The 19253-nt window shown below is 44.0% G+C and overlaps 1 protein-coding gene across 2 annotated transcripts in view; it reads right to left on the reverse strand.

Moving 5' to 3' along the window:
- The window catches only part of LOC140198199 (uncharacterized), a 47380-nt gene that overhangs the window by 15804 nt on the left and 12323 nt on the right, over positions 1-19253 (reverse strand). Inside the window, exons 4-6 of one of the 2 annotated variants that reach the window (XM_072259229.1) lie at positions 11965-11983; positions 11780-11814; positions 10177-10211 (exon numbers count right to left, since the gene is read on the reverse strand). In XM_072259229.1, coding sequence (XP_072115330.1) covers positions 10177-10211; positions 11780-11814; positions 11965-11983 — 89 coding nt within the window. Of the gene's footprint in view, positions 1-10176; positions 10215-11779; positions 11815-11964; positions 11984-19253 lie in introns of both variants that reach the window. The other variant, XM_072259228.1, reaches the window with a different exon arrangement.

Genomic DNA, 19253 nt, shown 5'->3' on the forward strand with positions numbered 1-19253 from the left:
GATGGGCCGAGTGAAACTGAGTGAAGTTATTCCCTTTTGCAAGAACCTGATGGCTGAGGGGTAATAACTGTTCCACTGTTTTTGATTCCACATTCTCTGTGTAAAAGACTGTTTGCATTTATGCTGTCTATACCACCCATCATTTTGCACATCTTGTCATTGCTGACTTACTGGAGTCTGAAATCTCACACTTTTTCGTCAATCGAACTTTATTTAATTGTACAGGAATAAGCAGATGATGGTTCGGGCCAAGACCCCCCTCAGCCCGGAACGTTGACTGTTTATTCCTTTTCATGGCTGCTGAGTTCTTCCAACACTCCTTGTGTGTGTTACTCTGGATTTCCAGCACCTGCAGAATCTCTTGTATAATATTCATGTGCCCAAATAAAACAGACTGGCCTTTGTCACCAGCTGTTCTTGTTTGAACTAAGAAGTGCTATTTTCATACAGAAATTAACTTGTTGGATACAGATATTGATCCAATTGAAACTGTGCTCTACTGAATCCCATCATTTGCATATTTAAGTACCAATCATAATACACATTTCAGATGTTATTAACCAATTATATCATTTATACTTCATACTTAAGAATTAATGCCAATAATACTTAAGAATTAATAAATAAATGTGCAAAATAACTGTCCAGTAGTTAGTGTGTCCTTTATTTACTTGTTTCCATTGGTTGCATCTTTATCTTGCTCTGTGACCTTGGTTCCCAGGCTTAAACAGAAGGGCTGTACAAAGGAGAATTGGGCTTTCAAGGACAGTGTTCAGGCTGGATCACTGCTCCATGTCTGCACACTGCCCCTGCCTCTTGTCTTACTGAAAAAGGATGCGCATTGTTTTCTGTTAGCCCACCATTTTAACCCTTTCCATACCGCAACGTCCACACCCTCTGACTCCTTCTTTCCGAGGAATAAGGTTCCGGCCTGGCCCCCACCTCTCCCTATATCTCGGGTGCTTGAGTCACGGCAACAGTCTCGTAGGTCTTTGCATTCTTTCCAACATTGTTTCGGGTCAAAACACATCCGTTTGTCTGTTGCTCCAACGTCAGGTGAAACTTTGTTTAGGTCAGAATCACTTGCTTGGCTGGGATATTAAGCAATGACCTTGAATAATGGGCACTAGCAGCTTTGGTGGAAACATTTTGTGGTCAAACCATCATTGTTTCACAGAGCACACTGGTTCAGTCTGCACAAAATTGCAATGAGCAGAAACTATTATGAAATATTTTTACCACATCCTGCTCTACTTTATATGCAAGTTAACGTCACTTTTCAATCTTGTCAAATTCAGTAAAGTTCACCTTCCCTTCGGGCGAGGGAAGGGCAGCTGGCCATTAAGAAGCAGCGACTTCAAGCGCAGCTCCACTTGTCACATGAACATCGAAACTTTGAAACATACGGTGAAATCAAATCAGCGTAGGTTGTGCTGTGGGCAGACGAGCGTCGCCACGGTTCCAGCGCCTACATCTCACTAACCCGAACCCATATGTCTTTAGCACGTGGGAGGGAACTGGAGCACCCTGACCAAACTCATGCAGTCACAAAGAGAATGTACGAACTCTTTACGGACAGTGACAGGAGTCGAACCTCACCAGGCACCCCCCCACCACCCCAGTCTTACAGCTGCTGTTGTAAAGTGTTGCAGACAGGGTAAATAGAGGGGTACAGATAGGGAAAATGCAAACAGGCTTTTTCCACTGAGGTTGGGTGGGACTACAACTAAATATCACTGATTAAGGGAGAAAGGTGAAAAGTTTAAGGGGAACATGAGGGGCAACTTCTTCAGAGGGTCATGAGAGGGTGGAATGAGCTGCCAGTGCCAGTGGTGCACATGAGCTCAATTTCAACGTTTAACAGAAGTTTGGATAGGTACACGGACGAGAGGGGTATGGAAGGCTATGGTCCCAGTACAGGTTGATGGTACTAGGCAGTTTGAATGGTTCAGCACCGACTGGATGGGCTGAAGGGCATTTTTCTGTGCGGTATGACTCTAACCACTGCGCTACCATGGCGCCCACACTAAAATATAACAGTAGGAAGACATTTTCTCACTCACACTTATTCCAGTATTCAATTAGGTCATGGCTGATTTTTTACCTCAATGCCAACTTCCTTTTCTAAACTATAACGCCCCCCCCCCCCCACCATCTTGCAGTATCTGCGATCTGGGTTCAACCCTGATCTCAGTGCTGTGGGTGTGGACCTTATGTCTTAAACATAAAACATAGGAATCTACAGCACATTACAGGCCCTTCGGCCCACAATGTTGTGCCGACCATGTAACCTACTCTAGAGACTGCCGAGAATTTCCCTATGGCATAGCACTCTATTTTACCATGAAAGAAGCTCTTCAAAGAGCCGATTGTATCCTCTTCTCCTGAGACCACGTGGCTTTCCGGATGCTCTGTTCCTCGCCCACCCCACACTGAATTGCCCAAGTGTGACCGAATCTCTTGTTGCGGAGAACGCTGCAGAAGTTAAATGTGGGACTGAGCAACACGCACCAGATGCCGGGAGAACTCGGCGGGTCAGGCAGCATCTATGGAGCGGAATAAACAGACGACGTTTTGGGCTGCGACCCTTCATCAGGACTGGAAAGGAAGGGGGAAGAAGGTGGAAGTAGAGGGAAGGTCTCAGCATAAGTGATTATTCTCCGCCAGAGATGCTGCCTGACTTGCTGCATTTCCCCAGCATTTTATGTGTGTAGTTGTGACTATAACCCCCGGTTTTAGACACTCCAGGTGGGAGAAACATTACACTACAGACGTGACAAAACATTACACAATGGGCGTGGGAAACATTACACTACAGGCGTGGGAAATATCACACTACAGGTGTGAGAAACATTACAGATGTGTGAGAAACCTTACACTACAGGTGTGAGAAATGTTGGAGACACAAGAGGCAGCAGGTGCTTGAGTCTGGATCAGCACATCATTTGTCGTGGAACTCAGGGGGGAAATGCGCAATACGTTTCTGTAACGCTATTGCAATGCTGGTAACCCAGGTTCAATTCCCGCCATTGTATGTAAGGAGTTTGTACGTTCTCCTCATGACCGTGTGGGTTTCCTCCAGTGCTCTGCTTTCCTCCCACAATCCAAAGACGTGTAGGTTAGTGTTAGTGAGTTGTGGGCCCACATTTATCGACTTCCTCAAGCACATCCTCGGGCTGTGTTGCTTGTTGGTACAAAATGATGCACTTCACTTGATGTTTCAATGTTCTCATGTCAAGTAAAGCTAACTTTAATCTTTAATCAACTTCACACCCACCTTCTCAAGCCAAGCTGGAGTGTGGCACACTTCAATTAGATTCCCTCTCATTCTTCTATATTCAAATGTATGTAGACCCCAAATAAATAGGAAGTGTTGAAAGTATAGGGGTTATTCTGCTGTGTGTGCCAGTTTTGATTCCAGAACGATATAATTTGACCTTCACTTGGAGTACAGCCCTAGTTTCTGTCCTGCTGCAGGTCTTTGTCTTAAACTTCGACAGTTCTTCCCCTCCCCCCGCTCTCGATCTGCTGAATTCCTCCAGCAGATTGTCCATTGGTCCAGCTTCCAGTACCTGCAGACTCCTGTGTCCCCTCTGCCCTAGTATGCTCAATTATACCTTACATAATAAACCTGTTATTGGAGGGATCAGGGAGCCATAGGTCATACAGGATGGAAACATGCCCTCTGGCCCCACTCACCCATGCCAACTGAGTTATCCAGAGTTAGTCCCATCTGCCCGCACTTGACCCATAGCCTCTAAACCCTTTCTACCTATCTAATTATCTAGATGACTTTGAAATGTTGCTAATGCCCGGTTGGCATGGTAACATAATGACCAGGGCACGAGTGACCAGGGTTAATTTTTGTTGCTGTCTGTAGGTAGCTTGCAAGATCTCTCTGTGACTGTGTGGGTTTCCTCTGAGTTAAGATTAGGAAGTTGTGGGCATGCTGTGTTGTCACTGGTAGCGAGGCACCACTTATGGGCTAAACCCAGCACATCCCCACACTGTGCTGGTCGTTGATGCAAAGGGCGCTTTCCACTGAGCGTTTTGATGCACACATGACAACTAAAGCTAATCATTTATCATTAATGTGCCTGCATCAACCACTATTTCTGCCATCTCATTCCATATACACACCACCCTTTGAGTGAAGAAGCTGTCTCCGATGTCCCTTTTAAACCTCTTGCATCCAATCTTAAACCTATACCCTCCAAGAACCACTTCTCTGGGGCTGCTGAAAGCAAACCCCAGAGCCAAACGGACCACAAACTGGCCATTAAACAACTTAGCACAACTTACTAACCCCAAACGGTATGTCTTTGGAATGTGGGACATTTGTTTTTCAAAGTTCAAAGTAAATTTATTATCAAAGTACACATACAACCCTGAGGTTTGTTCTCTGGCGAACATACTCAGTAAATCCACGTGTCGTCATAGAATCAATGAAAGACCGCACCCAACAGGACAGACAAAAAAAAAAGTACAAAAGACAACAAATTGTGCACATATAAAAGGAAAAGAGTGAAATAATAATAATAATAAATAAATAAGCAATAAATATTGAGGACATGAGATGAAGAGCCCTTGAAATGGTGTTCATAGGTTGTGGAAGCAGTTCAGCGATGGGGTGCGTGAAGTTGAGTGAAGTTATCCCCACTGGCTCAAGGGCCTGATGGTTGAGGGGTAATAACTGTTCCTGAACCTGGAGGTGTGGGTCCCGAGGCTTCTGTACCTTCTTCCTGATGGCAGCAGTGAGAAGAGAGAGGGCATGACCTGGGTGGTGGGGCGCCTGATGATGGATGCTGCTTTTCAGCGGCAACGCTCCATGGAACTGTGCTCAGTGTTGAGGAGAGTTTTACCCATGATTTTGTCCAGTCAGTATACACTACTTTTTGCAAGATTCTCCATTCAAGGGCATTGGTGTTTCCATACCAGGCCATGGTATAACCAGTCAATACACTCTTCTCCTCTCAAAGTTTTAGATGTCATGTTGAATCTTCAAAAACTTCTAAGAAAGCAGAGGTGCTGCTGATATCTGTACTAATCCAACTTCTCGGCTTTGGGTCCATAGCCTTCTATGCAATGGCTATGCAAGTGCCTATCTAGATATATCTTCAACAATACACATCAAGTACAGGGGGGGCATCAGCAAATTATGTCCCTGGCTGTAAAATACACCCAATGGCCATTTTATTACCTACACCTGCTTGTTAATGCATATATCTAATCAACCAATCATGCGGCAGCAACTCAACCCAAAGAAGTATTCAGAGGTTCAGGTGTTGTTCAGACCACACAGCAGACTGTGGAAGAAATGTGACCTAAGTGACTTTGACAGTTGTTAGTGCTAGGTGGGGAGGTTTGAGTATCTCAGAAACTGCTCATCTCCTGGGATTTTCATGCACAACAGTCTCTGGAGTTTCCAGGGAATGGTGAGAAAACAGAAAACATCCAGTGAGTGGCATTTCAGTGGGCGAAAACAGCTTGTTCATGAGTGAGGTCAGACTGGTTCAAGCTGACAGGGTAGCAAGAGTAACACAAATAACCACGTAGAAACATACAAACATAGAAAACTTGCAGCACAACGCTGCCCTTTGGCCCACAATGCTGTACCGAACATGTGCTTACTTTAGAAATTATCTAGGGGTACCCATTGCCCTCTATTTTTCTAAGCTCCATGTAAGTACCTAAGGGTCTCTTAAAGGACCCCATTGTATCCGCCTCCACCACCAATGGCAGCAGCCCATTCAGGTCAAGTCAAGTCAAGTCACTTTTTATGGTGAACGCAGCAGGCCAGGCAGCATCTCTAGGAAGAGGTACAGTCGACGTTTCGGGCCGAGACCCTTTGTCAGGACGTCAAAGTCGAAGCGTTGACTGTACTTCTTCCTAGAGATGCTGCCTGGCCTGCTGCGTTCACCAGCAGCTTTGATGTGTGTTGCTTGAATTTCCAGCATCTGCAGAATTCCTTGTGTTTAAGTCACTTTTTATTGTCATTTCGACCATAACAGCTGGTACAGTACACAGTAAAAATGAGACAGCGTTTTTCAGGACTATGGTGCTACATGAACAATACAAAAACTACACTGAACTACACTAGACTACAGACCTACCAGGACTGCATGAAGTGCACAAAACAGTGCAGGCATTACAATAAATAATAAACAAGACAATAGGCACAGTAGAGGGCAGTAGGTTGGTGTCAGTCCAGGTTCTGGGTATTGAGGAGTCTGATGGCTTGGGGGAAGAAACTGTTACACAGTCTGGTCGAGAGAGCCCGAATACTTTGGTGCAATGGCAGGAGGGAGAAAAGTTTGTATGAGGGGTGCGTGGGGTCCTTCATAATGCTGTTTGCTTTACGGATAGAGCATGTGGTGTAAATGTCTCTAGTGGTGGGAAGAGAGACCCCGATGATCTTCTCAGCTGACCTCACCATCCGCTGCAGGGTCTTGCGATCCGAGATGGAGCAATTTCCGAACCAGGCAGTGATGCAGCTGCTCAGGATGCTCTCAATACAACCTCTGTAGGATGTGGTGAGGATGGGGGGTGGGAGATGGATTTTTCTCAGCCTTCGCAGAAAGTAGAGACGCTGCTGGGCTTTCTTTGATATGGAACTGGTGTTGAGGGACCAGGTGAGATTCTCCACCAGGTGAACACCAAGAAATCTGGTGCTCTTAACGATCTCTATGGAGGAGTCTTTGCTGTTCAGTGGAGAGTGATCATTCCGTGTCCTCCTGAAGTCAACAACCATCTCTTTTGTTTTGTTCACATTTAGAGACAGGTTGTCAGCTCTGCACCAGTCCATTAGCCACTGCACCTCCTCTCTGTATGCTGACTCATCGTTCTTGCTGATGAGATCCACTACGGTCATGTCATCGGCAAACTTGATGATGTGGTTCGAGCTGTGTGTTGCAGCACAGTCGTGGGTCAGCAGCGTGAACAGCAGTGGACTGAGCACACAGCCCTGGGGGGCCCCGTGCTCAGTGTGATGGTGTTGGAGATGCTGCTTCCAATTCGGACTGACTGAGGTCTCCCAGTCAGGAAGTCTAGGGTCCAGTTGCAGTTGCAGTGGTCAGTGCATTCCACACACTCACCTCTCTCTGCATAAAAAACATACCCCTGACATCTCCTCTGTACCTACTTCCAAGCACCTTTAACTGTGCCCTCTCATGCTAGCCTTTTCAGCCCTGGGAAAAAGCCTCTGACTATCGACATGATCAATGCTTCTCATCATTTTATACACCTCTATCAGTCACCTCTCATCCTCTGTCGTTCCAAGGAGAAAAGGCCAAATTCATTCAACCTATTCTCATCAGGCGTGCTCACCAATCCAGGCAACATCCTTGTAAATCTCCACTGCACCCTTTCTATGGTTTCCATATCTGTCCTGTAGTGAGGTGACCAGTACTGAGCACACTAAGTGGTGTCTGACCAGGGTCCTATATAACTGTAACATTACCTCTTGGCTCTTGAACTCAATCCCATTGTTGATGAAGGCCAATACACTGTATGCCTTCTTAACCACAGAGTCAACCTGCGCAGCAACTTTGAGTGTCCTATGGACTCAGACCCCAAGATCCCTCTGATCCTCCACAGTGCCAAGAGTCTTACCATTAATACTATATTCTGCCATCACATTTGACCTACCAAAATGAACAACTTCACACTTATCTCGGTTGAACTCCATCTGCCACTTCTCAGCCCAGCTTTGCATCCTATTGATATCCCGCTGACAGCCCTCTACACTATCCACAATGCTCCAGCCTCTGTGTCATCAAGTGTGTTATGACATTGGTGTGCTGGAGAGCAGCTCTGAAGGCACAACATGTTGAACCTTGAAGTGAGTGGGCTGGAGCACCAGAAGACCTAATAAAGTGGCCACTGACTGTAGACCTAACATCAGCCCGCCTTATAACCCTTGTTTCATTGTAGGTCTCAACTCTTAATTATACACCCAGGTACCACTCAGATGTGTTATCATCTTCTGTGTCTACCACCCTTCCAGTCACCTACCACCATGTGTCAAAGTAGAGTAGCACACCAGGGGCTAGAGGAACTCAGAGGGTCAATGTTTTGTGTCAGGAACCTGCCTGGCCTGCACCATCTTGTGAAACAAAGAAGGCTGAGGTCCAACCTAGAGTGGTATATAAATCGTAAGAGTCATAATCGTAAATATTCAGTACTTTTTTTCATGTGAAGGAAATCAAAAACAGGAGGACATAAGGTAGGAGGAACACAAGAGATTCTGCAGATGCTGGAAATTCAGAGTACTATACATAAAATGCTGGAGGAACTCAGTAGGTCAGGCAACATCTATAGAAAGGAACAAAGAGTCAACATTTTGAGCCGTGACTATTCATCGGGACTGAAAAGCAAGAAAAAGAAGGTGGGGGGGGGGTGGGGAATGAGTACAATCTAGAAGGTGATAGGTGAAGTCAAATGAGGGGGGAAGGTAAGTTGGTGAGTGGGAGGGGCAAAGTGAGAGGCTGGGAGGTGAAGGGTGGATAGGAGAGGAGAATGGACCATGGTGGATAGGGAGCATGGTCATAGGAAGGGGAGGAGAAGAGATGAGGTAAAAAGGGAGCCAGAATGGGGAATGGAAGAAGAGAGAAAGGGATGGGGGAGTTCCTCCAGCATTTTGTATGTGTTACATAAAATGTTTTAAAGGAACTTAAGAGGAAAGTCTTTGTTCACATGGGATAGTTGATATCACTCTGCCAGAGGAGATAGAACATAGAAGCTACTGAGGCTCCCCGTCAGTCGGGGTCAACCATGGATATTGTGTTGTAGCTGTCTATGTGATATGTAAGCCAGGGCAGTACAATATGGAGAGCAAGCCATGCCCGTGCAGCAGCCTCCCCCTCTCCATGCAGCTGATGAATCCAAAGGAACGGCGGAGACCAGCACAATTTGGCGTTGCAGGAGTTGTCAGTCAGCATTGGACTCAGTGTTGGACTGCCTTAGGGACTTCAGCTCCAGAATTTTCCTCAGGATTTACTTCTGAATCCTTCTCCCATGAGTGAGTATAGCCATAAGACAGCGGTGGTTTGAGACCAGAGTTTCCTTCTTCTCGATGAACTGCCAACCATGGCTGATGAGCCCAATCTGCCTGAAGCGACTATTTTTAAGGTGAAAGTAACCCACCTTTGCCCCTTCTCCTGTCAGCAGAAATGGTTCCACCAGGGTTAGTAGCAAAGTCACACGTGAAGGCCAGGAGCTGGATTTGGTTGTCAGAGGCTATTTGTGACACACACCATTGGGAATGTTTAATAGGTTGTGGGAGCTTACTCCTACTGCAACCTCTGGCTATGACAGCCTTAAGGAACCAGAACATAGAGATGACTGCATTTCTTAGAGACATTTAGATGGCATCAGAAAGGGCAAGGCAGTGAAGGATGTGGACCTAACATGCTTAGTACAGATGGGCAAATAGACTTTGTGGCTATAAAGGCCAGGTTCTATGATGCATGAATCTATGACTCCATGCAAGGAAATCAGTGGCAAGACCACCAGATGAGTGCAAATGCAGACTGGTGAAATACTGCTAATCAGGAAATGCAACGTTCAGTCCTCGTTCTGCCTGATCATTGTGCAATTCAGTAACAACATAGTTGGCTTGTAGCTGCTGTCTGAAATGCCTCAGCAAGCCATGTCGTTTAAGGGCACTAAGGACAGGGATAAATGCAAAGAAATTTACAGGTGTGAAAGAGAAAAGAAATAGTGGAAGTAATATCAAGTTAGACATTAGTCCATCGTCTGAATCACTGGCCCTGTTTCTCTTTTCACGGATACTGTCTGATCTGTTAAGTATTTCCATCATTTTCTGTTTTTATTTCAGCTTTCTAGCATCTGCAGTCTTCTTTTTTAACATGGAATATGAACCCCAATATGTGGATATTGGGGCCGCATGGTAGTATGGTGGTAAGCATAATGTTATTACAACACGAGTGACCCATGTACAGTTACCAATACTGTCCGTATGGAGCTTGTATGTTCTCCCCATGACTGGGTGGGTTTTCTCCGGGTGCTCTAGTTTCCTCCCACATTCCATGATGTACATGTAACAGGTTAATGGGACACATGGGTGCAGGCTCATTGCTGGTCAATGTGATTTATATTGATTCTGAAAATGTATGGATCCATATTCTGTACCAAAGACAGAAAAATCAGGCTTACCCCATGCCTTGTTTTCTTGTTCATTTTCAAATATTCTGCTGGAAAGAAATGTCATATTCGTCGGTTACAATATTTAAACATCTGACACTTATCAAGGACTATTAAAAAGTCACAAAATTTATAATATCAACATTTCATTATCAGATGGATTATGATAAGGTCACATAACTGTCTGAATGCTTTGGATATTCAATAAAACACAGTAATTTTTATATTTTCCTTATTTTCATAGAGAATGGTCAATATTTTATCTTAAGCATTTTATGCTTCGAGGACAGAGATGAATAAGTGTTAAATATGAGAAAGTCTGCAGATTCTGGAAATTCAAAGCAACACACACAAAATGCTGGAGGAACTCAGCAGGTCAGGCAGCATTTATGGAAATGAGTAGATAGTTGATGTTTTGGTCTGAGATCCTTCTTAAGGACTGGAAAGGAAGGGGGAAGATGAGGTGTGGGGACGGGAAGGAGGATAACTAGAAGGTGATAGGTGAAGCCAGGTGGGTGGGAAAGGTAAAGGACTAGAGAGGAAGGAATCAGACAAGAGAGAAGAGTGGACCAAAGGAGAAAGGGAAGGAGGAGGGGACCCAGTTGTTACTGGTAGCACTTTGGAAATTAATATGTGTTGGGTTCTCAGTAATATTAACTGTTAACTGCTAATAATGAAATGGCTTCTCTATAGTGTTAAAATGAAATGGCTTCTCTGTAATGTTAACTGACGAGGTAAGGCTCTCTGTAGCAGCATGTTTGGGTTATAATTAGTGATAACGGAACTTATATTCATTTGCTAACCAATGGAAGAGATGTTATTCTTTCTGTCTGTGTGAAAGCTGTTAGTTTGCGCGGGCTTGGGAGTTTTTTTTCAGCGAGGAGGAATGAAGAGGAAGGACATGCTAGATGCACTCTGGTAGACCACCGTGGTTGGTCCCAGTCGGAGGGTTGAGGAGTTTGGAGGAGATCGAATGGTGGAGAGAAAACTCCGTTAATTGAGCTCCAATGGTTGTGCACGAATTGGTTGAACTCTGATAAGTTTGGCGCCTTTTTCTTTTCCTCTTGTATTTGTATCACTATTAACCACATGGTCACATTAAGATTTATGAAGTGTAATCAGCTGATCGGACCTTGTGTGCTGTCTGATATTTTATTTGTGAGTTTGTACCGGGTGCATTACACAGCATCTACGCAAACATGAGACATGGTTTGGCAGGCGGACGGGGTTTCCCCTCGATAAACGTGAGTCGATAGCCCTAAGCGTTACATATGTTTTAAGCCCTATCCAAGCTAGGAAGCAAGCGAGGTGCACTGCTACTCTCTTTGATATGTGATACCATTATCCTGACTTTGTGTCAGTTTACAAGTTTTAGGAAACCCCTTTTCCTAAGTTCCAACACAAGAGAGTCCACAGATGCTGGAAATCCAGAGTAACAGAGCAGGTCAGGCAGAATTGATGTAGATAAAGCAGTCAATGTATGGTGAACTGTGAGGCAGATTGGAGGGGCCGAGAAGTCCACTACCAATCTGCCATGTTCCTGTGTTCCTGAAATGATACGTTTCAAAATGATGAATCAATATGAATTTCTTCCATCAATTCAGAAGGCTGTTACCTGTTGATTTTTCGGTGACGTAATGAACGAATTGTCTGCAGAATTAAAACAAAAATATTATGTTACCAAACAGGTTTAAGCAGAAGGCTGCAAGCTCTCATTTCCATTCAATAGGGACCAGATTGGACCATTTAAATTTAGAAGGGACAGATAGAATATGCAAATGATTTAATGTGTTAACTTACCTCTGAAGAGTAATACAAGCTGCAATAGGAAAAAAAAGCAAGAAGTGTTAATTGTGGCTGAAACTGCATGGGTACAACAGTCTGCAATTTCTAACACTTTGCATTCAACACTTGCTACTGTAAGTATAATTTCCTGATTTTGTGTGGGTGAAAAAGTATTACTTTAGAAATAGATACAGGTCATAAGCATATTTAAATAACGACTTCAATTTTTTTAGGCAAATATGGTAGTTGTTAATAAATACTGTCCATCTTGCAATTGCTTCTACTCATTGAAGAATGGATCCATATTTCCTTCCCAAAGTTCCACCACCAAACCCTAATAAACATTTGCTGCTGGTATAACCTTTTGATTACTGACACTCAAGATAATGAAATAATCAACATTAATGAAAGATTTTTAATGTGTGTCTGAAAACATCAATGAATATAATCCGTTCTATGAAAGTTACACATTCGTGATTAAAGGCAATGAACAAAAAGCTTAAATTAGGCTACAGAGCCACAAGAACTCCACCAAGGACGATCCTAAGCCTGGCCTCGAAAGAAAGAAGGTTGGGCTTGGGTTTAGCAACACCATCCCCTAAAACCCAGAACTACAGAAATCCCAACAGAAGCTCCAAAGACCTCATCCCTGGGAGAGGAAGGATGGGTTTGAAGATGGGTTATATGTGGGGACAATTTGAAAGTTTGGCCCAGGACAGCGGAATCTGGCGAGCTGCTGTCAACAGCCTATGCCCCAGTAGGGGTGATGGGCTTAAGGAAGTAAATAATAAGACCATAAAGCATAGCAGCAGACTGAGGCTATTCAGCCCAATAAATTAATATTTATTTATTGATATTTATTCCTCAGTCCATGAATAATTAGCCCTTTTAATATTCTCTTGAGAATAATCAGGTGTACAATGGATAATAAAGCATATCATAAGTGCTTGGAAACAAGCTTTGATATTTTATAACTGAAACATATGCATGTGTGTCTTGGGGCAGCATGGTAGTGTAGCGGTTAGCCCAATGCTGTATAGTAGCAGTGACTCGGGTTCGTTTCCAGCCACTGTCTGTAAGGCATTCGTACATTTTCCTCATGGGATTTCTCTAGGTTGGATATGGATATGGAAATTTGCAACAATGCCCAATCCAGTGGAAAAGCTGGGTGGGACATAATAGCGCAGAAGCCTCATAGCTCCAGTGACCCATATTCAGTCCTGATCCTGGCCACTGGCTGTGTGGAGTTTGCATATCTTCCTGTGATCACATGGGGTAGTCCAGTCTCCTCCCACATCCCAGTAGGCTGACCGGCTGCTATGAATTTCCTCATGTATATACAGTAGGAGGAGAATGGTAGAATGCCAAAGCCTGTTTCATTGTCATCTGCACAAGTACATCTATCTTGTGGATCCTGGGGTCCGAGTACATAGGACACTCAAGGCTGCTGCGCAGGTTGACTCTGTGGTTAAGAAAGCATACAGTGTATTGGCCTTCATCAATCATGGGATTGAGTTTAAGAGCTGAGAGGTAACGTTGCAGCTATATAGGACCCTCGGCAGAACCCACTTAGAGCACCGTGCTCAGTTCTGGTTACCTCACTACAGGAAGGATGTGGAAACCATAGAAAGGGTGCAGAGGAGATGTTGCCTGGATTGGGGAGCATGCCTTATGAGAATAGGTTGGGTGAACTCAGCCTTTAGTCCTTGGAGCACGAAGGATGAGAGGTGACCTGATAGTGGTGTATAAGATGACGAGATGTGACCTGATAGAGATGTACAAAATGATGAGAGGCAATGATCGTGTGGATAGTCAGAGACTTTTTCTCAGGGCTGAAATGGCTAGCATGAGAGGGCACAGTTAAAGGTGCTTGGAAGTAGGGACAGTGGAGATGTCAGGGGTAAGTTTTTTTACGCAGAGAGTGGTGAGTGCATGGAATGGGTTGCCAGTGGCAGTGGTGGAGGTGGATACAATAGGATCTTTTAAGAGAGTCCTGGACAGGTATATGGAGCTCAGAAAAATAGATGGCTATGGGTAACCCACCCTAAGTAATTTCTAAGGTAGGGACATGTTTGGCACAACTTTGTCGGCCGAAGGGCCTGTATTGTGCTGTAGGTTTTCTATGTTTCTATATACACAGGTGAAACAAAAAACTTACTTGCAGCAGCATTATAAACACATAACGCCAAGTAAGCAGCTTTCAATAATCATAAACTGAAGGTCAATTAATCTGGGACAGTCCATGAGAATGTGGGAAAATAGAATTGGAACCAGTTTAAAGGGGACCTTGGTGGTCTGCGTGGATTTGTGGGCCACAGGACAAATTTCTAACTTGTATAAGACCTAAGATCATAAGGTGCAGGAGCACAATTAGACCATTTGGCCCCCCAAGACTGCTCTGCCATTTGATCATGCCGAATTTTTTTCCCCTCTTAAAGCCATTCCTTCTCCTTCTCTCCATAACCTTTGACACCCTTATTAATCAGGAACCTCACCTCCGTTCTAACAAGACATCCTTCTATTCTGAAGCTGTGCCTTCTGGTCCTGGACTCCCCCACTATTGGAAACATCCTCTCCACGTCCACTCTATCTGTGCCTTTCAATATTCGATAGGTTTCAGTGAGTTCCCCTCATTCTTCAAAACTCCTGTGAGTACAAGCCCAGAGACATCAAACACTCCTCATACATTAACCCTTTCATTTCTGGAATAATTCTCGTGAACCTCCTCTGAACCCACTCCAATGGCAGCATATCTTTTCTTAGATAAGGGGCCCAAAACTCCTGACAATATTCCAAGCATGGTCTGACCAATGTGTTATAAAGCCTCAACATCACATCTTTGCTTCTATATGAATACTATGGATTTATATCTCTCATGTGACATTGCAGAGTATGTGGTGAAGATTCCCTCATGAAGGTTTGGGTTTGACTTTGCCCTGATGATAACTGAGGTTTGTTTCCAAGTTAACATGGTGTGCAAGCTGAAAAGTCAGTTTGTCGGTAAGGTGTTCTCGATATCTGGCTCTTGTTCCTCCAGTTGGTGGAAGAGTTGACATGTGGCAACTTACGGCAGAGGCTGGCATTTTTAACGAGGATATTCCCAGGACTAGGTGGCCTGAATTATAAAGAGAGGTTGGCTAGGCTAAGTCTTTATTCATTAGCATGAAAGATAATGAAGGTGGCCCTAGAGAAGTGATTAGAATGATGAGAGGCATGGGTAAAGTGGATAGTGGGTCAGTTTTTTCCTTGGGGTAGGGGAGACTGGGGCCCAGGTTTAGGGTGAAACTGAGAGAAGGTAGAGGGGAAGAAATTACCAGAAGTTAGAGAAATCAATGCTCATGTTCTCAGGTTGGAGGCTATTTTTTTCATCCCCTGTTCTGACTCCCTTCTTACCCCTTCACTTCTCCTAAGATACATATCACCTCATGCCGGTGCCCCTTCTCCTTCCCTTTCTCCGATACTCCACTCTCCTCTCCTATCAGATTCCTTCTTTTTCAGCCCTTTACTTTTTCCACATATCACCTCCCTGATTCTCACTTCACCCACCCTCCCCCATCCACCTACCTTCCCCTTCGCCTGGCTTCTCCTATCACCTTCTAGCTTGTACACCTCCTCCCCCCACCCCCCCACCCCCCCACCTTCTTACTCAGGCTTCCCCCTTCTTCCTTCCCAGTCCTGACGAAGGCTCTCGGCTGGAAACATCATTTCTTTATGCTGCCTGACCTGCTGAGTTCCTCCAGCATTCGTGTGTGTTACTCTGGATTTCCAGCATCTCCAGAATCTCTTGCATTAGAGACACCAACATTTCAAGAATGACCAAGGAGGACTGTATGATGAGGAATGAGGAAGCATATCATCATGATTTCATGTATGAAGCATTAAAGAACAACGGGAACAAATTACTGGGAAAATTTGAGCCATGGTCTTTTATGACCACTGCAAATTCCATTCTGCGACTCCAAAATCCAGTTCTGATCCCACCTTAGCTCAAAACGTACTGTCACAGCCCCAATACTTCTGGGCCTATATATTCCAATGAACTCCTGTCCAGCCTCCCTCGCTAAGTTCTCCACTACTTAGAGGTCATATAACCATATAACCATATGACAATTACAGCACGGAAACAGGCCATCTCGACCCTTCTAATCTGTGCCGAATTCTTACTCTCACCTAGTCCCACCGACCTGCACTCAGCCCATAACCCTCCATTCCTTTCCTGTCCATATAGCTGTCCAATTTAACTTTAAATGACAACATCAAACCTGCCTCAACCACTTCTGCTGGAAGGTCAGACAAAACATTTCCGTTGATATCATAACAAAACATTTCCGGTGACGTCTAATTTCCACCAAGTCTTATTCTCACTAACCTGCAATGACGGTTAAACAAGCAACAGTTCAATTTTAAAATGGTCACATTATTGTCCAACACGATATCATCACATGTCTATGGAGATCTTCTCATTTCTCCAATCTCACCCTCTTGCACCTTGTACTTTGGGTTTTACACTCCAATCTTCCCTCTCCAAGCCTCTCTGTTCTGCCATTTCTCTTTGCTCCTCTAAGAAAATCAGCTTTTGTAACCTCAATCCAAACTTTGCTAATTTTTCTCAATGTTTGCTGGTGTGGTTTGTGGTTTGACATTGAATTGGTTGGAGACAATTTGAGATCTTTTACTCCACTGAGGACCCAGGTCGCTGGTCGATGATTCATGCCAGGATATCAAAGAGTCAGGAATTGCTTGTGTGGATCAGTGGAGGAGAATAAATCAAAGTAATATTTTCTGAAATACATTTCACATCTGGATAGAGGTGCAGACTCCACTCGCACATTTGGAGACCTGTCCTAAATCATCTCACAGGGATATACTAACCCCCATCTCCTGTTTTACAGATTGCCAGGTATGATGCTGTAGCCATCACTGAATCATGGCTGAAGGATGATTGTAGTTGGGAGCTGAATGTCCAAGGTTACACATTATATTGGAGGGATAGGAAGGTAGGCAGAGGGAATGGGGTGGCTCTACTGGTAAAGAATAGGATGAAATCAGTAGAAAAATGTGACATAGGATCAGAAGATGTTGAGCCCTTGTGGGTTGAGTTAAGAAACTGCAAGGGTAAAAGGACGTTGACGGCAGTTATATTCAGGCCTCACAACAGTGGCTGGGAGGTGGACCACAGATTACAGCAGGAAATAGAAAAGACGTGTCAAAAGGGCAACGTTATGGTAGTCATGGGACATTTTAACATGCAGGTTGATTGGGAAAATCAGGCTGGTAATGGATCTCAAGAGAGTGAGTTTGTTGAATGCCTATGAGATGGCTTTTTATGGCAGTTTGTTGTTGAGCTAACAGGGGATCAGCTATACTGGATTGGGTGTTATGTAATGAACTGGAGGCGATTAGGGAGCTTAAGGTAACAGAACCCTTAGGAGCCAGTGATCTCAATATGATTGAGTTCAACTTGAAATTTAATAGGGAGAAAGTAAAATCTGATGTAGCAGTACTTCAGTGGAGAGGGAAATTACAGTGGTATACCAGAGGAGTCAGCCAAAGTAAATTGGAAGAAGCTACTGGCAGGGCTCTCAGCAGAGCAGCAATGGCATGCGTTTCTGGGAAATTGAGGAAGATGCCTTCCAAAAATGAAGAAATAAATGGTAAAATAGTACAACCATGCTGACAAGGAAAGTCAAAGCTATTGTAAAAGCAAAAGAAAGGGCATAGAACAAAGCAAAAATTCATAGGAAGATAGAGGATAAGGAACTTTTTAAAAATCTACAGGCAGCAACTAAGAAAATCATTAGAAGGGAAAAGATGAAATATGAAAGCAAGCTAGCAAATAATATCAAAGTAGATAGCAAAAAGTTTTTTCAAGTATGTAAAAATTAAAAGAGAAATGAGAGTGGATATAGGACCGCTAGAAAATGAGGCAGGAGAAATAATAACAAGGGACAAGGAGATGGCTGAAGAACTGAATGAGTATTTTGCATCAGTCTTTACTGTGGAAGACACTAGCAGTATGCCTGATGTTGTAGTGTGTGAAGGAAGAGAAGTGGGTGCAGTTACTATTACAAGGGAGAAGGTGCTCAAAAAGTTGAAAGACCTAAAGGTACATACAGCAACTGCACACTAGGGTTCTGAAAGAGGTGGCGTTGGAGATAGTAGTGGCATTAGAAATGATCTTTTGAAAATTATTCGACTCTGGCAATATGCCAGAGTACTGGAAAAGTGCAAATGTCTCTCCACTTCTTAAGAAAGGAGGAAGGCACCAAAAAGGACTTTATGACGAGTTAGTCTGACCTCAGTGGTTGGGAAGATGTTAGAGTCTATTGTTAAGGATGAGGTGATGGAGTGCTTGGTAACACAGGACAAGATAGTATAAAGTCAGCATTGTTTCCTTCAGGGAAAATTCTGCCTGATGAAGCTGTTGGAATTCTTTGAGGAGATTACAAGTAGGGTAGATAAAGGGGATGCACTGTATGTTTTATATTTGGACTTTCAGAAGGCCTTTCACAAGGTGCCACACATGAAGCTGCTTACCAAGTTAAAAGCCTATGGTATTACAGGAAAGTTACTAACATGTTTAGAACATTGGCTGATTGGTAGGAGGCTGCAAGTGGGAATAAAAGGATCCTTTTCTGGTTGGCTGCCAGTGACTAGTGATATTCTGATGGGGTCGGTGTTGGGACCACTTCTTTTTATGCTGATTATAAATGATTTAGATGATGGAATAGATGGTTTTGTTGCCAAGTTTGCAGATGATACAAAGAGTGATGGAGGGGCAGGTAATGCTAAGGAAACAGGTTGGACACAAAAGGACTTGGATTAGGAGAATGGGCAAGAAAATGGCAAATGAAATACGGTGTTGGAAAATGCATGGTCATGGACTTTGATAGTAGAAATAAATGTGTGAACTATTTTCAAAACAGGGAAGGAAAAAAGGAAATTGCCTTTTAAACTCATGACAGAACGTTTTGCTGTTGATGTTTCTGTAGCAGGGAATTTCTCGACGCTCAACCCAGCACGGATGGAAAGCATGCCTGGGGAGCCAGCTGGATTCGAACTCAGGAGCCTTCACTCCAAAGTCCAGTGCTGATGCCGCTACGCCATCAGCCGGCCTTCTAAACAGGGAGAAAATCCAAAAACCTGAGATACAAAGGGACTTGGGAGTCCTTGGGCAGAATACCCTGAAGGTTAACTTACAGGTTGAGTGAGTGGTGAGGAAGGCTAATGCCATGTTACCAGTCATTTCAAGAGGTCTAGAATACAAGAGCAAGGATGTGATGCTGAAGCTTTATAAGGTACTG

This window comes from Mobula birostris, chromosome 5 (assembly GCF_030028105.1).
Source record: "Mobula birostris isolate sMobBir1 chromosome 5, sMobBir1.hap1, whole genome shotgun sequence".
NCBI classification, from domain to species: domain Eukaryota; kingdom Metazoa; phylum Chordata; class Chondrichthyes; order Myliobatiformes; family Myliobatidae; genus Mobula; species Mobula birostris.